The sequence below is a fragment of the Salvelinus alpinus genome, chromosome 3 (genome assembly GCF_045679555.1).
Source record: "Salvelinus alpinus chromosome 3, SLU_Salpinus.1, whole genome shotgun sequence".
Lineage (NCBI taxonomy): Eukaryota > Metazoa > Chordata > Actinopteri > Salmoniformes > Salmonidae > Salvelinus > Salvelinus alpinus.
Window position 1 is genome coordinate 82,977,117 of NC_092088.1, and position 25,457 is coordinate 83,002,573.

Here is a 25,457-nt window from a genome sequence, read left to right on the forward strand (position 1 = left end):
ACTGGGGTAAATAACAGGAGTATAGCCATGTTACATTCAGATAGAACACAAGAGTACAGAATACCAGAACTGGCCACCTGAGCATATTGAAAGAAACACTCCCATGGGAAGAGGAAAATGATTCACACACACATACCTTCACTGTGTTGTCTGCAGCATAGCCATTGTTGTGGAGACAGTCGAGGCAGATGGCTATCTGGGGGTCGCTCCTGTGGTAATCCTGGTCATCTTCATCCCCATCCTCATCACTGAGCCCAAGCTTCTTAGACACAAGGCCCTCTCCTGTGGGATAGCAGAGCACAGGTGATTTTAGGAGATCATACTAACAATCTGGGCAGAGAGAAGTAATATGTACAATATATATACACAGTGCATTTGGAAAGTATTCAGACCCTTCACCTTTTCCACATTGTTCCATAACAACCGTAATATAAAGATGATTAAATAAATAATCCTCAGAAATCTACACACAATAAACAAATAATGAAAAAGAAAATACAGGATTTTAGAAACGTATATATAAAAAAATATAAAAAAACAGAAATACCTTATTTACATAACTATTCAGACCCTTTACTATGAGACTCGAAATTGAGCTCAGGTGCATCCTGTTTCCATTGATCATTATTGAGTTGTTTCAACAACTTGATTGGAGTCCACCTGTGGTAAATTAAATTGATTGGACATGACTTCGAAAGGCACACACCTGTCTAGATAAGGTCCCACAGTTGACAGTGCATTTCAGAGCAAAAACCAAGCCATGAGGTCAAAGGAATTGTCCATAGAGCTCCGAGAGATGATTGTGTCAGGGCACAGATCTGGGGAAGGGTACCAAAAAATGTCTAGTATTGAGCTGGCCGCTCAGCCAAAATGAGCAATCGAGGGAGAATGGCCTTGGTGACTAAGAACCTGATGGTCACTCTGACAGAGCTCCAGAGTTCCTCTGTGGAGATGGGAGAACCTTCCAGAAGGACCACCATCTCTGCAGCACTCAACCAAATCTGGCCTTTATGGTAGAGTGGCCAGACGGAAGCCACTCTCTAGTACAAAGACACATGACAACCTGCTTAGAGTTCTCCAAAAGGCACCTAAAGAACTCTCAGGCCATGAGAAACAGAATTCTCTGGTCTGATGAAACCAAGATTGAACTCTTTGGCCTGAATGCCAAGCATCATGTCTGGAAGAAACCTGGCACAATCCCTACGGTGAAGCATGGTGGTGGCAGCATCATGTTGTGGGGATGTTTTTCAGCGGCATGGACTGGGAGACCAGTCAGGATCAAGGCAAACATGAACAGAGTAAAGTACAGAGAGATCCTTGATGAAAACCTGCTCCAGAGCGCTCAGGATCTCAGACTGTTCACCTTCCAACAGGACAACAACCCTATGCACACAGCCAAGAAAACGCAAGAGCGGCTTCGGGAACAAGTCTCTGAATGTCCTCGAGTGGCCCAGCCAGAGCCGGACTTGAACCCGATCGAACATCACTGGAGAGACCTGAAAATCGCTGTGCAGCAACGCTACCCATCCAACCTGACAGAGCTTGAGAGGATCTGCAGAGAAGAATGGGAGGAAGTCCCCAAATACAGATGTGTCAAGCTTGTAGCGTCATTCCCAAGAAGACTTGAGGATGTAATCACTGCCAAAGGTGCTTCAACAAAGTACTGACTAAAGCAGGACAGGGCAACTCCAGTCCTCGGTGTCACACGTTTGCCACAGTCCCAGCTAACACACCTGACTCCAATAATCAACTAATCATGATCTTCAGTTTGGAATGCAATTAGTTTAAATCAGGTGTGTTCGCTAGGGATGGGGAAAGTGGGACACCAATCAGGCCCCTGAGGACTGGAATTGCCCAGGCCTGGACTAAAGGGTACTTTGTTGAATTTTTTTTTTTTTTTTATCAATTTTAGAATAAGGCTGTAACCTAACAAAATTTGGAAAAAGTCAAGGAGTCTGAATACTTTCCTAAGGCACTGTATATACAGTATACACACACACACTGAAAAAAAATATACACCACATTACAGCCTTGTATTATTGAAGAACTCAAACCCACATTAACTCTACACATATGTAACAGTTTAACTTTAGACCGTCCCCTCGCCCCGGCACGGGCGCGAACCAGGGACCCTCTGCACACATCAACAACATTCACCCACGAAGCATCGTTACCCATCGCTCCACAAAAGCTGCGGCCCTTGCAGAGCAAGGGGAACCACTACTTCAAGTCTCAGAGCAAATGACGTCACCGACTGAAAGGCTGCTAGCGCGCACCACCGCTACCTAGCTAGCCATTTCACATCGGTTACATTCACCCCCCTTTCGACCTCCTCCTTTTCCGCAGCAACCAGTGATCCGGGTCAACAGCATCAATGTAACAGTTTAACTTTACGTCCGTCCCCTCGCACATACCCGGGCGCGAACCAGGAACCATCTGCACACATCAACAACTGCCACCCACGAAGCGTTGTTACCCATCGCTCCACAAAAGCCGCGGCCCTTGCAGAGCAAGGGGAACCACTACTTCAAGTCTCAGAGCAAGTGACGTCACCAACTGAAAGGCTGCTAGCGCGCACCACCGCTACCTAGCTAGCCATTTCACATCGGTTACACATACAGTGCATTGCCAAAGTATTCATCCTGCTTTGGCATTTTTCCTATTTTGTTGCATTACAACCTGTTATTTAAATTGATTTTTATTTGGATTTCATGTGATGGACATACACAAAATAGTCCAAAGTGGTGAAGTGAAATGAAAAAAATAACTTCAACAAAATAAATAAAACATTTAAATGTCTTGGAATGGCCTAGCCAAAGCCCAGACCTCAATCCAATTGAGAATCTGTGGTATGACTTAAAGATTGCTGTACACCTACCGGAACCCATCCAACTTGAAGGAGCTGGAGCAGTTTTGCCTTAAAGAATGGGCTAAAATCCCAGTGGCTAGATGTGCCAAGCATATAGAGACATACCCCAAGAGACTTGTAGCTGTAATTCCTGCAAACAAAGTATTGCCTTTGGGGGGGTGAATAGTATGCACGCTCAAATTCAGTTTGTCTTATTTCTTGTTTGTTAAACAACAAAAAAGATTTTGCATCTTCAAAGTGGTAGGCATGTTGTGTAAATCATATGACACCCCCCCCCCCCCCCAAAAAAATCTATTGTTATTCCAGGTTGTAAGGCAACAAAATATGAAAAATGCAAAAGTATTCACCTCCTCTGGCAAGCCAAGGAGATAATTGATAAGAGATAAGGTCAATTACTTTGGCACCCTTGCATGGTTTACTATTTATAAAAAATAAAAAAAAGAATCTTCTGAAATTGGGATTAGTCACTTCTAAATCAAAATTGACTGGACAAAATTATTCTAAATTATATTTACACTTAATAAAAATATAAATGCAACATTTATGAGCTGTAATAACAGATCCCAGACATGTTCCATACACAAAAAAAGCTTCTCTCAAATGTTGTGTACAAATGCTTACATTTGTTAGTGAGCATTTCTCCTTTGCCAAGAAAATCCATCCACCTGACAGGTGTGACATATCAAGAAGCTGATTAAACAGCATGATCATTACACAGGTGCACCTTGTGCTGGGGACAATAAAAGGCCACTAAAATGTGCAGTTGTGTAACACAACACACTTGTCACGTTCTGACCTTAGTTCCTTTGTTTTGTCTTTTGTTTTAGTATGGTCAGGGCGTGAGTTGGGTGGGTTGTCTATGTTAGTTTTTCTATTTCTGTGTTTGGCCTGATATGGTTCTCAATCAGAGGCAGCTGTCAATCGTTGTCCCTGATTGGGAACCATATTTAGGTAGCCTGTTTTCTGTTGGGTTTTGTGGGTGGTTGTTTTCAGTCTTTGTGTGTCTGCACCAGACAGAACTGTTTCGGTTTTCACTTTGTTGTTTTGTAATTTGAAGTGTTCAGTTTTGGATTATTATTAAATAAGATGAACACTAACCACGCTGCGCTTTGGTCCTCTCCTTCCACCGACGACAACCGTTACAACACTGAAACAGAGTTGAGGGAGTGTGCAATTGGCATGCTGACTGCAGGAATGTTCAAATGGGACTGTTGCCAGAGAATTTAAGGTTTATTTCCCTACCATAAGCCGCCTCTGTCATTTTACAGAATTTGTCAGTACGTCCAACCGGCCTCACAACAGCAGACCACGCGTATTGCGTCATGTGGGCGACCGGTTTGCTGATGTCAACATTGTGAACAGTGCCCCATGGTGGCAGTGGGGTTATGGTAGGCAGGCAGGTATAAGCTACGGACAACGAACACAATTGTATTTTATCAATGGCAATTTGAATGCAGAGATACCGTGACGAGATCCTGAGGCCCATTGTCATGCCATTCATCTGCCGCCATCACCTCATGTTTCAGCATGATAATCCACAGCCCCATGTCGCAAGGATCTGTACACAATTCCTGGAAGATGAAAATGTCCCAGTTCTTCCAAGGCCTGCATACTCACCACCAGACATGTCACCTATTGAGCATGTTTGGGAAGCTCTGGATCAATGTGTAGGACATCATGTTCCAATTCCTGCCAAAATCCAGCAACTTCACAGTCATTGAAGAGTGGGACAACATTCCACAGGACACAATCAACAGCCTGATCAACTCTATGGGAAAGAGATGTGTCGTGCTGCATGAGGCAAATGGTGGTCACACCAGATACTGACAGGTTTTTTGATCCACGCCCCCACTTTTTTTTTTTTAAGGTATGTGTCCAACAGATGTATATCTGTATTCTCAGTCATGTGAAATCCATAGATTATGGCCTAATTCATTTATTTCAATTGACACATTTCCTTATATGAACTCAGTGAAATCTGAAATTGTTGCATGTTTACTATTTTTACCCCTACCTACATGTACAAATTACCTCGACTAACCTGTACCCCCTGCACATTGACTCAGTACCGGTACCCCCTGTATATAGCCTCGTTATTTTCCTATGGTACTTTTTATTCTTTAGTTTATTTTGTAATAAATTGTTTAACATTTCACAGTAAGGTTGTTGTATTCAGCATGTGGCAAATCAAATTTGATGTTGCATTTATATTTTTGTTCAGAGTATATATGATTTACTCTACTAATGTGAAATAACGTACTTATTACATTTTACAGTAAGACCCAGCACAATTTGTAAAAGTGACCTTGTTAATTGAGACTAATCCCATACCTTGTGAAATTTCTTTTGACTTATTCTTCCTCCAGAAATCAATCTCCTGCTGTCCCTCTTCTGGTCAACACACACAGTCATAAAGAAAAGAGGATACACAAGGTCATTTCAGTCCCATCTAATGACTCCCCCGAAGAGTGACTGAAATGATCCACTTTGACTGGGATATCATTAAGAAATATATCTTGGTTTTTCCTAGTTGACGAGAACTCACTTTCTCGTAATCCAGGCACAAGCTTGAAAATGATTTCCTCAAGAGTATTGTCCAACCTCAGAAGAAGGAGAGGATCAGTGAAGATGTGAGAGGAAGGGTAAAGATAAAGAGGAAGCAGTGGTTTGTGTTGACAGTGCACTTGCAGTATTCAAAGCAAAGTGAAGGCTAAATGTTTGCTGTTAGCTTGTTGTTGTCAGATGGTCAGAGCTAGTGGAGGACTATGTTTGTATGTGTCGTACCTTAGCATCTCTAGAGGGTTCGTTTCGTGGACTTGAATGCCACATTTGGGACAGTCATTACTGTCTTCAAAGTGCTGGATGATGCAGCTCTTACAAACTGGAAAACAAGAAAAATCCTATTACATAATATAAGATGCTTAGAGTCTTTTGGAGGAGAGTGGATGGACTGAGAGGACATAGAATGAAGGAAGTTAGACTTGCAGATTAAATATTTTAATTTGACCAGTTTCCTCACAGCAGGAAAATAATGCAGCATATGAATTATTAGGTGGATGATAATTAATGGACATTTTAGTAGGGGTTGATACATTTTTGATACACGTTAGTGGAAATTAAGTTTTGAAGCTTTTTTAAACCTTGAATACACTTCAAGTTTGCATTTCCTGCTGTACAGCAGGGTTCAAATTAAGACAGTACAGTGAAAAGAAAACTCTGAGCAGAGAAATAATATTAAGAAATGCTATAGACGGAAGGAAACCTACCGAAAAATAATTAGGCAACAACTAATTCAATCCCTTTTAGACAACTTCCTGGACAAAACATTCCACTGTAATAGTGAAGGTGTAAACAAGGCAGAAGAAAATATAAACTGAATATTTGACCTCTCAGCTTCCCTATCCAATCAAAAAAATTGAAACAGAAAACTGAAGAAAATGAACAACAATGACAAATGGTTTGATGAAGAATGCAAAAACCTAAGAAAGAAAGAGAGAACTATCCAACCAAAAACATAGAGACCCATAAAAGCTGAGTCTACACATTCACTATGGTGAATCACTAAAACAATACAGACATACACTACGGAAAAAGAAGGAACAGCACGTCAGAAATTATCTCAATGTAACTGAAGAATCAACACAAAGAATTATCTATGCAAAATGGAGATGTATGGGTAAACCACTTCTCCAATCTTTTTGGCCCTATACCAGAGAACAAATAGCAAAAACATATACATGATCAAATACAAAATATGAGAATCAACTATTAAAGACTACCAGAACCCACTGCATTATCCAATTACATTTGAATGAACTACATGACAAAATACAAACCGTCCAACCCAAAAAGCCTGTGGTGTTGATGGTATCCTCAATGAAATGATAAAATATACACACAACAAAATACAATTGGCTATACTAAAACTCTTTAACATCATCCTTAGCTCTGGCATCTTCCCTGATATTTGGAACTAAGGACTGATCACCCCAATCCACAAATTTAACCCCAATAACTACTGTGGGATATGCGTCATCAGCAACCTTGGGAAAATCTTCTGCATTATCATTAACGGCAGACTCGTACATTTCCTCAGTGAAAACAATGTACTGAGCAAATGTCAAATTGGCTTTTTACCAAATTACCGTACGACAGACCACGTCTTCACCCTGCACACCCTAATTGACAAACAAATAAACCAAGGCAAAGTCTTCTCATGCTTTGTTGATTTCAAAAAAAGCCTTTGGCTCAATTTGACATGAGGGTCTGCTATCCAAATTGATGGAAAGTGGTACTGGGGGAAAAACATTCAACATTATAAAATCCATGTACACAAACAAGTGTGCGGTTAAAATTGGCAAAAATCAAACATTTCTTTCCACAGGACCGTGGGGTGAGACAGGGATGCAACTTAAGCCCCACCCTCTTCAACATATACAGTGGGGAGAACAAGTATTTGATACACTGCCGATTTTGCAGGTTTTCCTACTTACAAAGCATGTAGAGGTCTGTCATTTTTATCATAGGTACACTTCAACTGTGAGAGACGGAATCTAAAACAAAAATCCAGAAAATCACATTGTATGATTTTTAAGTAATTAATTTGCATTTTATTGCATGACATAAGTATTTGATCACCTACCAACCAGTAAGAATTCCGGCTCTCACAGACCTGTTAGTTTTTCTTTAAGAAGCCCTCCTGTTCTCCACTCATTACCTGTATTAACTGCACCTGTTTGAACTCGTTACCTGTATAAAAGACACCTGTCCACACACTCAATCAAACAGACTCCAACCTCTCCACAATGGCCAAGACCAGAGAGCTGTGTAAGGACATCAGGGATAAATTGTAGACCTGTACAAGGCTGGGATGGGCTACAGGACAATAGCCAAGCAGCTTGGTGAGAAGGCAACAACTGTTGGCACAATTATTAGAAAATGGAAGAAGTTCAAGATGACGGTCAATCACCCTCGGTCTGGGGCTCCATGCAAGATCTCACCTCGTGGGGCATCAATGATCATGAGGAATGTGAGGGATCAGCCCAGAACTACACGGCAGGACCTGGTCAATGACCTGAAGAGAGCTGGGACCACAGTCTCAAAGAAAACCATTAGTAACACACTACGCCGTCATGGATTAAAATCCTGCAGCGCACGCAAGGTCCCCCTGCTCAAGCCAGCGCATGTCCAGGCCCGTCTGAAGTTTGCCAATGACCATCTGGATGATCCAGAGGAGGAATGGGAGAAGGTCATGTGGTCTGATGAGACAAAAAGAGCTTTTTGCTCTAAACTCCACTCGCCGTGTTTGGAGGAATAGAAGGATGAGTACAACCCCAAGAACACCATCCCAACCGTGAACCATGGAGGTGGAAACATCATTCTTTGGGGATGCTTTTCTGCAAAGGGGACAGGACGACTGCACCGTATTGAGGGGAGGATGGATGGGGCCATGTATCGCGAGATCTTGGCCAACAACCTCCTTCCCTCAGTAAGAGCATTGAAGATGGGTCGTGGCTGGGTCTTCCAGCATGACAACGACCCGAAACACACAGCCAGGGCAACTAAGGAGTGGCTCCGTAAGAAGCATCTCAAGGTCCTGGAGTGGCCTAGCCAGTCTCCAGACCTGAACCCAATAGAAAATCTTTGGAGGGAGCCGAAAGTCCGTATTGCCCAGCGACAGCCCCGAAACCTGAAGGATCTGGAGAAGGTCTGTATGGAGGAGTGGGCCAAAATCCCTGCTGCAGTGTGTGCAAACCTGGTCAAGAACTACAGGAAACATATGATCTCTGTAATTGCAAACTAAGGTTTCTGTACCAAATATTCAGTTCTGCTTTTCTGATGTATCAAATACTTATGTCATGCAATAAAATGCAAATTAATTACTTAAAAATCATACAATGTGATTTTCTGGATTTTTGTTTTAGATTCCTTCTCTCACAGTTGAAGTGTACCTATGATAAAAATTACAGACCTCTACATGCTTTGTAAGTAGGAAAACCTGCAAAATTGTCAGTGTATCAAATACTTGTTCTCCCCACTGTATATATATATCAACGAATTGGAGAGGGCACTAGAACAGTCTGCAGCACCCGGCCTCACCCTACTAGAACCTGAAGTCAAAGGTCTACTGTTTGCTGATGATCTGGTGCTTCTGTCCCCAATCAAGGAGGGCCTACAGCAGCACCTATAGCTTCCGCACAGATTCTGCCAGACCTGGGCCCTGGCAGTAAATCTCAGTAAGACAAAAATAATGGTGTACCAAAAAAGGTCCAGTTGCCAGGACCACAAATACAAATTCCATCTAGACACCGTTGCCGTAGAGCAAACAAAAAAAACACATACCTTGGCCTAAATATCAACGCCAAAGGTAACTTCCACAAAGCTGTGAACGAGCTGAGACAAGGCAAGAAGGGCCTTCTATCCCATCAAAAGGAACATCAAATTCGACATACCAATTAGGATTTGTTAAAAAAAATACTTGAATCAGTTATAGAACCCATTGCCCTTTATGGTTGTGAGGTCTGGGGTCCGCTCACCAACCAAGAATTCACAAAATGGGACAAACCCCATATTGAGACTCTGCATGCAGAAGTCTGCAAAAATATCCTCAGTGTACAATATAAAACACCAAATAATGCATGCAGAGCAGAACTAGGCCGATGCCCTATAATTATCCAAATCCAGAAAGAGCTGTTAAATTCTACAACCACCTAAAAGGAAGCGATTCCCAAACCTTCCATAACAAAGCCATTACCTACAGTGAGATGAACCTGGAGAAGAGACCCCTAAACAAGCTGGTCCTGGGGCTCTGTTCAAACACAAACCGACCACACAGAGCCCTAGGACAGCAATACAATTAGACCCAACCAAATCATGAGAAAATTTTTTTGTTATTACTTGACACATTGGAAAGAATTAACAAAAAAAACAGAGCAAACTATAATGCTACTTGGCCCTAAACAGAGAGTACACAGTGGCAGAATGACTGACCCAAGCTTAAGGAAAGCTTTGACTATGTACAGACTCAGTAAGCATAGCCTTGCTATTGAGAAAGGCCGCCGTAGGCAGACCTGGCTCTCAAGAGAAGGCAGGCTATGTGCACACTGAGCACAAAATGGAGGTAGACACTGAGCTGCACTTCCTAACCTCCTGTTAAATGTATGACAATAGAGACACATATTTCCCTCAGATTACACAGAGCCACAAAGAATTTGAAAACAAACCCAAATTTGATAAACTCCCATATCTACTGGGTGAAATAACAGTGTTCCATCACAGCAGCAAGATTTGTGACATGTTGCCACAAGAAGAGGGCAACCAGTGAAGAACAAAGATCATTGTAAATACAACCTATATTTATTTTCACATTGTTACACACACACACAATATGACATGTCTTTATTCTTTTGGAACTTCTGTGAGTGTAATGTTTACTGTCAATTTGTATTGTTTATTATCTACTTCACTTGCTTTGGCAATGTTAACATATGTTTCCAATGCTAATAAAGCCCTTGAATTGAAAGACAGATGGAGAAGTACAGGGTGTGTGTGTCTTACATGTGTGCAGGCACTCAGTGACCGTGGTGGGTTTGATCAGGTAACCTCTGCACAGGTAGCAGGTAATGAAGTGGTTAAAGTCTTTGACCAAGCTGGTTTGGACCAAGGGTGTCCTCCGAGTGGCCATGGTGAGCCACTGCAGAGCTGGGGAGATCAGGGATGAGGTAGGGTCAACAATCACAGAGGTCCCTGCAGCCCCTGACACTGCTGGGGTGTCCCCTGTATCTGCGTCATCTTCATCATCCTCAGCCAGTCCTCATCAGTTGGGAAACACAATCTTCTGAAGATATTTTCACTCTCAGATGACCTGTCAGACACAGAATACAAGGGAAAAGAGAGGAAAGTAGATGATTATGCCATATGTTACATGCAGGTGATACACAGGTTCATTCACCTATTGGCTTGGCATGTTCATTGAATGAATGAACATTTGAAATACAATGTGCAAAATAAAATACATACAAGTATTTACCACGTTTCTGACTTGCCTACATGCCTGACAAAATTCATGCCTGACAAAATTAAATTAAATGTTGTTTTTTTTAACTGTCACGCTGCCACTAAAACATGCCTCATCTATCCCCATCATATACCACGCATTGACAAGCAGATATCACAGTTTAGAAATGTCCTGTTGACAAAACACACTTGTAAATTAACTATAAATAGTAGTCGTACAAATAGCGTAATCATACAAATGCCTCCCTCGGTTTACTAAAAAATCCTTGATACACAGTTAAGAAATACAAAAGCCTTGTGAAAAATCGGTAGGCTGCACTAGGCTCTCATCGTAGAGGACCTCACGCTTTGCGTGACCTGTATCACCGTGTGCATCACCAAAACAACATTAAAGCACCACACATATAGTTACTGACTGTAGCGACGACCACATACTCGAAACAAAGTTGCGACTCGCAAGGAGATAGCACAATGAAGTCAAGTCAAATTAAACCTGTTCTATAAACGTAAAAAAGAAAAAGCACTAAGTGCAGTTATGTCACACACGACAGACGACACATTCGCAATCATCCCACCCCCAAAGTTTGACTATAACAGGGATGGTGTGAAAGCCGATTTTTTTTGTAGGCTATTTCTGTCTGAAACCTTTGAACAATATAGGCTACATTTAATCTTACCTCGTAACCTCTCTACCTTTTCCATTAGGTTATTATAGCTGGTAGAATGGGAATAATAGACTGACCATGACACTGCGTTCTCCTGGTGATATCAGCGACGTAGGCTAGTATGAAACTAGTGGCAAGAATACGGAATTTAAGTTTCGTTCAAGACAACTTGGAACTCGAAAAAAACGACCTCGTGACGTCATTACTCTTCAGCTCGGGGAGGTAGGAGCATTAGGAGGACTTGTATTTACGAGTAAGATGACCAATCGGAAATCGTTTTTTTCAGAGTTCCCACTTTGCTTGAACGCACGGAAATCGGAGGTCGTAGATTTTAATGGTTCCGAGTTCCAAGTCGTCTTGAACGCACCATTACCCCTGCCTCCAGCTATGCAGATAGAAAAAGTGGGCGGGAGATCACCAGCATGTGTGATTTTGCCAATTCATAGACCTAGTGTTTCCTCGGGACCCCAAGGGGTGCATATTTAGTTTTTTGCCCTAGCACTACAAAGCTGATTCAATTAATTTAAGCTTAGTTAACCTTTTGAATCAGCTGAGTAGTGATAGGGTAAAAAACTAAATGTGCGCCTCTTGGGGTTCGAGGACCGAGTTTGGGAAACACTGGCCAACTACAAACCAAATAACTCATATTTCTCGTTTTGGCAAAAAAATTGATTAAAACAAGCAGGGGCACAACTTTGGTTTTATATACATTATTTTTATCCAGTTGGATAAACACTCCAAAAAGTCTGCATGGTCCTAAAACACATTGTCGCCTTTTTTTGTATCACATTCCAATGACAAAAATGCAAATTCAGAATGTGGGGGGGACATGTCTCCCCCGTCCCAAGGGAAATTTGCACCACTGAAAAGTCATATTCTTATAATATCTATACAAATGTGTTTATCGCTATTAAGAATTCAGGTGTCATATTCAATACAACAAGAATATTTTAAATTACATATGCGACATATGTTGGCAATAGCCCCACTAAAAACAGGAAATGAGAATGAGCAGACCTACCCAAAATGTGACATTAGATTGTACAGCAAACTCAGATTTGTATACCTACCTAACGTTTTTATAAATTTTGGGGGCAGATAAACACTCCAAACAGCCTACCCAACCATTCGGAGGCGTCCGCATGGTCCTAAAGCACACCAAAGCCTAGTTTTGTATCACATTCCAATGATAAAACTGGGGTGGACAAAAATGCAATTTCAGAATGTGGGGGGAATATGCCCCCCCTCCTCAACATACAACAATTTCAACGATTTTACTGAGTTACAGTTCATATACGGAAATCAGTCAATTGAAATAAACTAATTAGCCCCAAATCTATGAATTTCACATGACTGGGCAGAGGGGCAGCAATGGGAGGGCCTGGGAGGGCATAGGCCCACCCACTTAGGAGAGATGCCCGCCCACCCAGGACAAGCCAATCAGAGTTTTTCCCCACAAAAGTGCTTTATTACAGACAGAAACACTCCTCAGTTTGTGGCTGGTCTCAGATGATGAAGCCGGATTTGGAGGTCCTGGGCTGGCGTGGTTAAACGTGGTCTGCGGTTGTGAGGCCGGTTGGATGTATTGCCAAATTTTCTAAAACAGCGTTATGGTAGAGAAATTAACATTAAATTATCTGGCAACAGCTCTAGTTGACATTCCTGCAGTCAGCATGCCAGTTGCACACTCCTTCAAAACTTGAGACATCTGTGGTATTATGTTGTGACACAAAATTGCACATTTTACAGTGGCCTTTTATTGTCCCCAGCACAAAGTGTACCTGTGTAATGATCATGCTGTTTAATCAGCTTCTTGATATACAACACCTGTCAGGTGAATGGATTATCTTGGCAAAGGAGAAATTATCACTAATAGGGACGTAAACTAAATTTGAGAGAAAAAAATATTTTTTTGCGTATGGAATGTTTCTGTGACCTTTTATTTCAGCTAATGAAACATGGGACCAACACTTTAAATGTTGTGTTTATATTTTTGTTCAGTATATATATACAGTTGAAGTCGGGAAGTTTACATTCACCTTAAACTGAATATAAATGTATTTGGCTTTCACAATTCCTGACATTTAATCCATGTAAAAATTCCCTGTTTGAGGTCAGTTAGGATCACCACTTTATTTTAAGAATGTAAATTGTCAGAATAATAGTAGAGAGAATTTTTTATTTCAGCTTGTATTTCTTTCATCACATTCCCAGTGGGTCATACATACACTCAATTAGTATTTAGTAGCATTGCTTTTAATTTGTTTAACTTGGGTCAAAGTTTCAGGTAGCCTTCCACACGCTTCCCACAATAAGTTGGGTGAATTTTGGCCCAATCCTCTTGACAGAGCTGGTGTAACTGAGTCAGGTTTGCAGGCCTCCTTTCTCACACACACTTTCAGTTCTGCCCACAAATTTTCTATAGGATTGAGGTCAGGGCTTTGTGATGGCCATTCCAATACCTTGACTTTGTTGTCCTTAAGAAATTTTGCCAAAGGTTTGGAAGTATGCTTGGGGTCATTGTCCATTTGGAAGACCCATTTGCGACCAACCTTTAACTGCCTGACTGATGTCTTGAGATGTTGCTTCAATATATCCACATAATTTTCCTTGCCATCGACTTTTTGAAGTGCACCAGTACCTCCTGCAGCAAAGCACCCCCGCAACATGATGCTGCCACCCCCATGCTTAATGGTTGGGATGGTGTTATTCGGCTTGCAAGCCTCCCCCTTTTTCCTCCAAACGTAACGATAGTATTTATGGCCAAACAGTTCTATTTTTGTTTCATCAGACCAGAGGATACTTCTCCAAAAAGTACGATCTTTGTCCCCGTGTGAGGTTGCAAATCGTAGTCTGGCTTTTTTATGGAGGTTTTGGAGCAGTGGCTTCTTCCTTGCTGAGCGGCCTTTCGGGTTATGTCGATATAGGACTTGTTTTACTGTGGATATAGATAGTTTTGTACCTGTTTCCTCCAGCATCTTCACAAGGTCTTTTGCTGTTGTTCTGGGAATGATTTGCACTTTTTGCACCAAAGTACGTTCATCTCTAGGAGACAGAACGCGTCTCCTTCCTGAGCGGTATGATGGCTGCGTGGTCCCATGGTGTTTATACTTGCATACTATTGTTTGTACAGATGAATGTGGTACCTTCAGCTGTTTGGAAATTGCTCCCAAGGATGAACCAGACTTGTGGAGGTCTTCAATTCTTTTCTGAGGTCTTGGCTGATTTCGTTAGATTTTCCCATGATGTCAAGCAAAGAGGCACTGAGTTTGAAGGCCTTGAAATACATCCACAGGTACACCTCCAATTGACTCAAACGATGTCAATTAGCCTATCAGAAGCTTCTAAAGCCATGACATCCTTTTATGGAATTTTCCGAGCTGTTTAAAAGGCAGTCAACTTAGTGTATGTAAACTTCTGACCCACTGGAATTGTGATACAGTGAATTATAAGTGAAATAATCTGTCTGTTAACATTTGTTGGAAAAATTACTTGTATCATGCACAAAGTAGATGTCCTAACCGACTTGCCAAAACTATAGATTGTTAACAAGAAATGTGTGGAGTGGTTGAAAAACGAGTTTTAATGACTCCAACCTAAGTGTATGTAAACTTCTGACTAAAACTGTGTTTATATATACAGTGCTGCTTGAAAGTCTTGGTTTCATCAGACCAGAGAATCTTGTTTCTCATGGTTTGAGAGTCCTTTAAGTGCCTTTTGGCAAACTCCAAGCAGGCTGTCATGTGTCTTATACTGAGGAGTGGCTTCTGTCTGGCCACTCTACCATAAAGGCCTGCTTGGTGGAGTGCTGCAGAGATTGTTGTCCTTCTGCATGGTTCTCCCATCTCCACAGAGGAACTCTGGAGCACTGTCAGAGTGACCTTTGTCTTCTTGGTCATCTCCCTGACCAAGGCCCTTCTCCCCCGATTGCTCAGTTTGGCCAAGCGGCCAGCTCTAGGAAGAGTCTTGGTGGTTCAAAACGTCTTCCATTTAAGAAAGATGGAGTTCTTGGGGACCTTCAATGCTGCAGAATTTTTTTGGTACCCTTCCCCAGATATGTGCCTCCACACAATCCTGTCTTGGAGCTCTCAGGACAATTCCTTCGACCTCATGGCTTGGTTTCTGTTCTGACATGCACTGTCAACTGAGGGACCTTATCTAGACAGGTGTCTGCCTTTCCAAATCATGTCTAATCAATTGAATTTACCACAGGTGGACTCCAATGAAGTTTTAGAAACATCTCAAGGATGATCATTGGAAACAGGATGCACCTGAACTCAATATCAAGTCTCATAGCAAAGGGTCTGAATATTTATGTAAATAAGTTCATTCTGTTTTCGCATACATTTCTAAAAACAAGTTTTTGCTTTGTCATTATGGGTTATTTTATGATGGTTGATTATGGGGTATGAATACTTTCCAAATGCACTTTATATTTTTGTACATATTCCTCTCTCTGCCCGGCTTGCTAGTATTATTTCCTAAAATCACCCGTGCTCTGCTATCCCACAGGATAGCCTGAAACATGGGACCAACACTTTACATGTTACGTTTATATTTGTGTTCATTATAGTTTACTCAACTTTGGCATACGTGTTGAGAACACTCAATAATGCAGGCTATGTAAGCAGAACTTCCCTGCCCCAGAGTTGAGTAAACTACAAATTGTGTTGTTTAAAAGTTTTGAAAGGCTACCTTAGGTTGTGTACACAGTGTAGGTATAGTTTGCAACTGAAGGTCAAACAGTAAGGGTTATTGGTCACCACTACAGTGCCTTGCAAAAGTATTCATCCTGCCTTGCCTCCTGTTTTTCCTATTTTGTTGCATTACAACCTGTAAATTAAATTGATTTTTATTTGGATTTCATGTAATGGACATACACAAAATAGTCCAAAGTGGTGAAGTGAAATGAAAAAAATAACTTGTTTAAAACATTTCTTAACAAATCAAACAGAAAAGTTGTGAGTGCAAATGTAATCACTCCCTTTGCTATGAAGACCCTAAATAAGATCTGGTGCAACCAATTACCTTCAGAAGTCACATAATTAGTCAAATTAAGTCCACCTGTGTGCAATCTAAGTGTCACATGATCTGTCAAATGATCTTAGTATATATACACACCTGTTCTGAAAGGCCCCAGAGTCTGCAACACCACCAAGCAAGGGGCACCACCAAGCAAGCAGCACCATGAAGACCAAGGAGCTCTCCAAACAGGTCAGGGACAAAGTTGTGGAGAAGTACAGATCAGGGTTGGGTTATGAAAACATATCAGAAACTTTGAACATGCCATAGAGTACCATTAAATCCATTAATAAAAATGGAAAGAATATGGCACCACAACAAACCTGCCAAGAGTGGGCCACCCACCAAAACTCACAGGCAAGGAGGGCATTAATCAGAGAGGCAACAAAGACACCCAAGATTCCCTGAAGGAGCTGCAAAGCTCCACAGAAGGAGATTGGAGTATCTGTCCATAGCACCACTTAAAGCTGTACACTCCACAGAGCTGGGATTTACAGAAGAGTGGCCAGAAAAAGCCATAGCTTAAAGAAAAAAATAAGCAAACATGTTTGGCGTTTGCAAAAAGCCATGTGGAAGACCCCCCTAACATATGGAAGAAGGTACTATGTTCAGATGAGACTAAAATGTAGCTTTTTGGCCATCAAGGAAAACGCTATGTCTGGCGCAAACCCAACACCTCTCATCACCCTGAGAACACCATCCCTACAGTGAAGCATGGTGGTGGCAGCATCATGCTGTGGGGATGTTTTTGTCGGCAGGGACTGGGAAACTGGTCAGAATTGAAGGAATGATGGATGGCGCTAAATACAGGGAAATTCTTGAGTGAAACCTATTTCAGTCTTCCAGAGATTTGAGACTGGGATGGAAGTTCACCTTCCAGCAGGACAATGACCCTAAGCATACTGCTAAAGAAACAGTTGAGTGGCTTAAGGGGAAACATTTAAATGTCTTGGAATGGCCTAGTCAAAGCCCAGACCTCAATCCAGTGGTACGACTTTTGATTGCTGTACACTAGAGGAATCCATCTTAAAGGAGATGGAGCAGTTTTGCCTTGAAGAATGGGCAACAAATCCCAGTGGCTAGATGTGCCAAGGGTATAGAGACACCCCAAGAGACGTGCAGCTGTAATTCCTGCAAAAGGTGACTCTACAAATTATTGACTTTGGGGGGGGGGTAGTTATGCACACACGTTTTCAATGTTTTTATCTTATTTTGCATCTTCAAAGTGGTAGGCATGTTGTGTAAATCAAATGATACAACCCCCCCCAAAAAATCCGTTTTAATTCCAGGTTGTAAGGCAACAAATTAGGAAAAATGCCAAGGGGGTGAATACTTTCGCAAGCCACTATATCTGGATTTCTGCATAAATTGGTCATAAAATTATATCTGATCTTCAACTAAGTCACAACAACAGACAAACCCAGTTTGCTTAAGCTAATAACACACAAATGATTGTATTTTCTTGTCTAAATTCAATACATAATTTAAACATTCAGTGTAGGTTGAAAACAGTATGTGAACCCCTAGGCTAATGACTTCTCCAAAAGCTAATAGGAGTCAGCTAACCTGGAGTACAATCATTGAGATGAGATTGGAGATGTTGGTTAGAGCTGCCCTGCCCTTTAAAAAACACTCACAAAATTTGAGTTTGCTATTCACAATAAGCATTGCCTGATGTGAACCAGAAGTACAGGTAATTCCAAAGGGTTCACATACTTTTTCTTGCCGCTGTGTGTATATATATATATGTGTGTGTTTTCAATATATTTACATATGAGAGGGACCAAGATTTCCTTCCTCCTTGGGATTTTTTTATTTATTTTTTACCGTTATTTTACCAGGTAAATTGACTGAGAACACGTTCTCATTTGCAGCAACGACCTGGGGAATAGTTACAGGGGAGAGGAGGGGGATGAATGAGCCAATTGTAAACTGGGGATTATTAGGTGACCGTGATGGTTGAGGGCCAGATTGGGAATTTAGCCAGGACACCGGGGTTAACACCCCTACTCTTACGATAAGTGCCATGGGATCTTTAATGACCTCAGAGAGTCAGGACACCCGTCCTGAAACATGTTCATTCATATTCTATACCACTGCATTGTGAAGAAACCTGTAGGCTACTATTTAACAGTAGTCATGTCATTCAGCCATCACAAACTATTGGCTGAGTGCACATCTCTGTGGGGTTTCAAAGTCTTAAAGGTCCAATGCAGCCATTTTTGTATCAATATCAAATTATTTCTGGGTAACAATTAAAGGTAGACTCTGCAAATGACATTACCATGAGCAGCACCACAGATATTGAGATTCCAGACTTTGCTCTCACACAGTCACACACAGTATCTGCGCATGGGTTCGCTGCGCACTGTTACAGCGTGGTAGCCAGGGGACCAAAACAGCTGAGAATTTACTAGTGATGTCACCACACAGGCCAAAACTCCATCCCACCAAAAACTTCCAACCTCATAGTATGGAAATATATATAAAGCACAGGTAAATCACGTTTTTTGACTGCACTGGGCCTTTAAATACCATCTTTCTGTTCTCAATCTATTTTGGAACTATTAGCCTTCCTTTTAAAAGCAGCCAGAGAGAAGAGGGAAGGAGAGAGTGAACGAAGGCTTTCTCCAGTCTTGAGATCCTGCATGTCCATTCTCCCTCAGTCTGCTTTGGCCAAGATAAGACTGGCATCAATTGAATAATGAAAAAGGTGGTTGACGCAGTGAGCCAAGGGAAATGACGTGTCAGTCATGCACTCTGACTGGTTTAATATTAAAGGAGAGTTAATATGATTCTGGACTATCAGCATGCTAATTCCACACACAGTACCTAAGCCCACCTATGGTCAAATCATGCAGATATTGCAGATTTATAACAAAACCATGAGTACACTGTAATTACTCTGAATTTTACAGTAGCTTACAGGCAGCTCGGTGGCAAATATCATTCTGTATTTCATATTACAGTACATCTATTGTAATGTAAACACAGTATCAAACCAAGTACTGTGTAATGATACACAGTACAATAGTGTAAAATATACTGTATTATACTGTAAAAAAGTAAATGCTACCGTAATCAGAATGAATGAATTAAGGAAATTAATTGAGGGGAGGGGCTTGCATTTCATAGTATTTTACTGTAATTACAAGGGATTGGTGGAAGCAGGTTGGCTGCTAGGTAAAGTGTTTACACATTACATTATGCATATTGGTGTTTTATATCACTTGCACTTCTAGAGGTCAAACTTCTTCGGGATCGGTGTCCTGTCCACGGGACGGTTAAGCTAACGTAGGCTAATGCGATAGGCATGAGGTTGTAAGTAACAAGAACACTGTCCAATTTACCGTAGCTATTACAGTGAAATAATACCATGCTATTGTTTGAGGAGAGGGCACAATTTTGAACATGACAAGTTATTAATAAACAAATTAGGCACATTTGTGCAGTCTTGATACAACATTTTGAACAGAAACGCAATGGTTCATTGGATTAGTCTAAAACCTTGCACATACACTGCTGCCATCTAGTGGCCAAAATCTAAATAATACTTGGGCTGGAATAATACACTGCTCAAAAAAATAAAGGGAACACTTAAACAAACACAATGTAACTCCAAGTCAATCACACTTCTGTGAAATCAAACTGTTCACTTAGGAAGCAACACTGATTGACAATACATTTCACATGCTGTTGTGCAAATGGAATAGACAAAAGGTGGAAATTATAGGCAATTAGCAAGACACCCCCCAATAAAGGACTGGTTCTGCAGGTGGTGACCACAGACCACTTCTCAGTTCCTATGCTTCCTGGCTGATGTTTTGGTCACTTTTGAATGCTGGCTGTGCTTTCACTCTATTGGTAGCATGAGACGGAGTCTACAACCCACACAAGTGGCTCAGGTAGTGCAGCTCATCCAGGATGGCACATCAATGCGAGCTGTGGCAAGAAGGTTTGCTGTGTCTGTCAGCGTAGTGTCCAGAGCATGGAGGCGCTACCAGGAGACAGGCCAGTACATCAGGAGACGTGGAGGAGGCCGTAGGAGGGCAACAACCCAGCAGCAGGACCGCTACCTCCGCCTTTGTGCAAGGAGGGGCACTGCCAGAGCCCTGCAAAATGACCTACAGCAGGCCACAGCATAGGAACTGAGAAGTGGTCTGTGGTCACCACCTGCAGAACCAGTCCTTTATTGGGGGGTGTCTTGCTAATTGCCTATAATTTCCACCTTTTGTCTATTCCATTTGCACAACAGCATGTGAAATTTATTGTCAATCAGTGTTGCTTCCTAAGTGGACAGTTTGATTTCACAGAAGTGTGATTGACTTGGAGTTACATTGTGTTGTTTAAGTGTTCCCTTTATTTTTTTGAGCAGTGTACATTATGGCCTTTCTCTTGCATTTAAAAAATGATGGTACAAAAAAATACAAAAGAACGGTTGTTTTTTTCTTTTTATTATCTTTTACCAGATCTATTGTGTTATATTTTCCTACATTCCTTTCACATTTCCACAAACTTCAACGTGTTTCCTTTCAAATGGTACCAAGAATATGCATATTCTCACTCCTGGGCCTGAGCTACAGGCAGTTAGATTTGGGTATGTCATTTAGGAAAAAAATTAATAAAAGGGGCAGCTCCTTAAGGGGTTTTAACAAAGGTTCCATACTGGCAGTGACTACAGGACAGCACAGACCTAAAGGACATGGCTAAATGCTCAACCATGGAAAATTATTTAGACTAGCTGTTCCTCCAATCTGCTCTATATACACATTGATGGGCCACTATAACACCATAGGAGTACAGCAATTCTAACTCACGGGTGCAACAAATATAACCTCTTACAAGGCATGCCTCAAAATGTGTTAATGAGCCACAAATAACAATACCATGCACCCACTAGTGGTCAAAAGAAGATACAGTACTGTATTCTCTGGGCTGGAATTACAGTACCAATCGAAATACAGCAATTCTTTAGCTGCATTTTCCCACAATGCATCACAATTTACACTATGCTGCAGTAAAACATTTCAGAGTATTAAAACTGTTGATAATACCCCAAACTACGGTAGAATTTACAGTTTTCCATTACAGTGTAGGCTATTCTACTTATTATACCACATGCACATGTTTCATAAAGGATAGCGTTAAAGTAATATGTTTTTGTTGCTCCACTCTGCCTGAGACATATTTGAAAGTTGGGTGATGATCAAAGCTGAAGAGTGTCCATTTATATTCCCTTCATCCAGAGACATCACAGATCCATTCCTGAAATAGGCTGGGTGACAGCAGAAATGCTTTTATCAACAGCTGAAAGGCAGATAGGCCTATGTTTACTTCACCACGGCTGTTAAAACAGCCTCAATATAAATAATAACACTGGTTATTTTGGCAGCATCTATTCAGTAGCCTCTGAGAGCATGCAGCATGTATATCAAAGCACATGTTTCTTGCCTGTCATGCTCTGTTTATTGCGTAACACAAAGAGGTATGTACTGGGTCGTTCCACCAATTCGGTGCCTTTTGAGTACTGTAACTTTGCCAATTTTAACATGTTTTCCCATCTCAATAGGTTAAATTTAAAAAATACTAATTTAAGTGCCAAATAAAGTATCAGTGTTTACTGTAACAGGGTTGACGATTTAATCTTAAGCAGCCATAAATCCCCTTGTGACATGGGGAAGGGAAGCTTGTTGTGTGCAACAGGAAGTGGCAATTGAATGCAAGCTTCACAGAAATATTGAAATTGTTAAAACATTTATCTATGGGTAACAGGGTTGACGTGTTATGCTAGCCCAGTTCAGTTTTCCACCACAAAACAACAGAAAATGGAGGGCCTCCTGAGAGGCGGAGTGGTCTAAGGAACAGCATTGCAGTGTTGCGGTGTCACTACAGCCTGGGGTTCACTCCCAGTGTCACAACCGGGAGTCCCATAGGGCACACTATTGGCTCAGCTCACACTATTGGCTCCGGGTTAGGAGAGGGTTTATATTCATTGTGGTCTATATTAAAGGTCACTTCATTTAATATAACAGGCTTTTGAAATTCAATATTGGTACACAATTTCTACTTAAAGTATCAAAGGGACTCAAAAGGCACTCATTTCGTGAAACGACCCGAACGATCAGTAATGCTTCAGCCCTCGTGAAATGAGGACCATTCTGTTCAACAAAACATCTTTCGCATCTTTGAAAATATTTGAATTCATATTTTGAACGCAGTTGTAAAAACAATGTCCCTATGATCTCTTTGCTCTTTGCTTTTAGAACACCTACTCATTCAAGGGTTTTTCTTTATTTTGACTATTTTCTACATTGTAGAATAACAGTGAAGACGGCAAAAGTATGAAATAACACCAAAAAAGTGCTCAACAAATCAAAATATATAGTTTATTTTTGAGATTCTTCAAACAGCTACCCTTTGCCTTGTTGACAGCTTTGCACACGCATTGGAATTCTCTCAACCAGCTTCACCTGGAATGCTTTTCCAACACTCCTGATGGAGAACCCACATATGCAGAGCACTTGTTGGCTGCTTTTCCTTCACTCTGCGGTTCGACATATCACAAATCATCTCAATTTGGTTGAGGTCGGGGGATTGTGGAGGCCAGGTCATCTGATGCAGCACTCCATCACTCTCTTTCTTGGTCAAATACACAGCCTGGAGGTGTGTTGGGTCATTGTCCTGTTGAAAAAAGGATAGTCCCACTAAGCCCAAACCAGATGGGATGGCATATCACTGCAGAATGCTGTGGTAGCCATGCTAGTTAAGTGTGCATGGAATTCTAAATAAATCACAGACAGTGTCACCAGCAAAGCACCCCCACACCATAACACCTCCTCCTCCATGCTTTACGGTGGGAAATACACATGCAGAGATCATCTGTTCACCCACACAGCGTCTCACAAAGACACGGCGGTTGGAACTAAAACTCAAATTTTGACTCCAGACCAAAGAACACATTTCCACCAGTCTAATGTCCATTGCTTGTGTTTCTTGGCCCAAGAAAGTCTCTTCTTATTATTTGTGTCCTTTAGTAGGGGTTTCTTTGCAGCAATTCGACCATGAAGGCCTGATTCACACAGTCTCCTCTGAACAGTTGATGTTGAGATGTGTCTGTTACTTGAACTCTGTGAAGCATTTATTTGGGCTGCAATTTCTGAGGCTGGTAACGCTAATGAACATATCCTCTGCAGCAGAGGTAACTCTGGGTCTTCCATTCCTGTGGCGATCCTCATGAGAGCCGGTTTCATCATAGCGCCTAATGGTTTTTGCGACTGCACTTGAATATACTTTCAAAGTTCTTGACATTTTACGTATAGACTGACCTTCATGTCTTAAAGTAAGGATGGCCTGTCGTTTCTCTTAGCTTATTTGAGCTGTTCTTGCCATAATATTCACTTGGTCTTTTACCAAATAGGGCTTCTGTATACCACACCTACCTTGTCACAACACAACTGATTGTCTCAAACGCATTAAGAAGGAAAGAAATTCCACAAATTACTTTTAAGAAGGCACACCTGTTATTTTAAATGCATTCCAGAATGCCAATAGTGTGCAATGCTGTCATCAATGCAAAAGGTGGCTACTTTGAAGAATCTCAAATCTAAAATAAATTTTGATTTGTTTAACACTTTTTTGGTTACTACGTGATTCCATATGTGTTATTTCATAGTTTTGATGTCCTCACTATTATTCTACAATGTAGAAAATAGTAAATATAAAGAAAAACCCTTCAATGAGTAGGTGTTCTAAAACTTTGGACCGGTAGTGTAGTAGAAAGTCCAAAGATCACATACATGTCACATAGCTGCCCCCTGCTGCTGAGTGGCATGTTTAACAACACACCAATGGCATGTCTGTCATCGGACATGTGGACTCCTGAGGAAAACAACCTTGTCTCTAATCCGTCACACCCATCCTGCACAGGATCTGGGGCTAGGGGTCTATTTCTGTGCCCCACATATCACAATGATACCCACTACTCTACAACCATTATCCTTCACCGAGTCCCATCAAGCCTTGGGTGTGGAGATCAGGGGGAGGGAGTGTGTAACCATGAGGGTGGGGGTGGGTTTAACGGGGAACGTGGACAGGGTTTTGGGTGGCTTATGACTCGCTTCATGTATGGATGATGTGAGTGGCAAAGAAATTAGGCTTGTGAGAGTCTCGGAGGCTTAAGAGCCACGGCCCCCTCCAACGTGCGTTTGCGTGTATTCTTCATTTCATACAAGTAGCTGCTATACTGCTATGCAAAGATACCTCTAGTTACTCTTTTATAATTGTCATAGAGTCTCTGTATCTAAGGCACCCAGAATATTTAACGGCAGTGTGTCTTTGACGTTGGTCTCTGAGCACAAAAAAACAACGACACACACACCGTAAACTCTGTCATGCTGAGTAAATCTTTGCCCAAGGTCAGTGGGTTACCGGGCAAGGAGGGTAATTGTGACACCCCTAATCTCTAGTGGGGCATTGACACATATGCACCCTCTAAAACCCCCCTCATTAGTGACACCTCTGGCTCCAGGGGCTATTAATAATCATGGCTCTCAGTCTCCTCTTCAGCCCACTGAAGGGTTTTGGGGTCTCGTGCCAGAAAATGGCTCACTCATTAATCTGATCTCAGTCACAAACACACACCTGTACAATCTCACATATATTTAACAAGTCGGTCTTTGGGCCCCCACTGGATGCAAATTTTTAGTTTTTTACCCTAGCACTACACAGCTGATTCAAATAACCAACTCATCACCAAGCTTTGATTATTTGAGTCAGCTGTGTAATGAAAAGGCAAAAACCAAAACATGCACCCGGGGGGGGCAGGACCGACTTTGGGAAACCCTGATTTAGCAGAAGCTCTTATCCAGAGCAATTTACAGGTGCAG

At 41.6% G+C, this 25,457-nt stretch overlaps 1 protein-coding gene across 4 annotated transcripts in view; it reads right to left on the bottom strand.

Annotated features, from left to right (window-relative positions):
• LOC139571454 (polycomb group RING finger protein 5-B-like) overlaps positions 1-11,783 on the bottom strand; it is a 28,784-nt gene extending 17,001 nt beyond the window's left edge. Inside the window, exons 1-6 of one of the 4 annotated variants that reach the window (XM_071394343.1) lie at positions 11,563-11,773; positions 10,427-10,733; positions 5,654-5,750; positions 5,415-5,470; positions 5,201-5,260; positions 137-282 (exon numbers count right to left, since the gene is read on the bottom strand). In XM_071394343.1, the coding sequence (XP_071250444.1) occupies positions 137-282; positions 5,201-5,260; positions 5,415-5,470; positions 5,654-5,750; positions 10,427-10,553 (486 nt within the window). In that variant the 5' untranslated portion in view covers positions 10,554-10,733; positions 11,563-11,773. Of the gene's footprint in view, positions 1-136; positions 283-5,200; positions 5,261-5,414; positions 5,471-5,653; positions 5,751-10,426; positions 10,734-11,562 lie in introns of all 4 variants that reach the window. The other 3 variants (XM_071394342.1, XM_071394341.1, XM_071394344.1) reach the window with 3 other exon arrangements.
• Between the last annotated feature and the right edge of the window lie 13,674 nt (positions 11,784-25,457).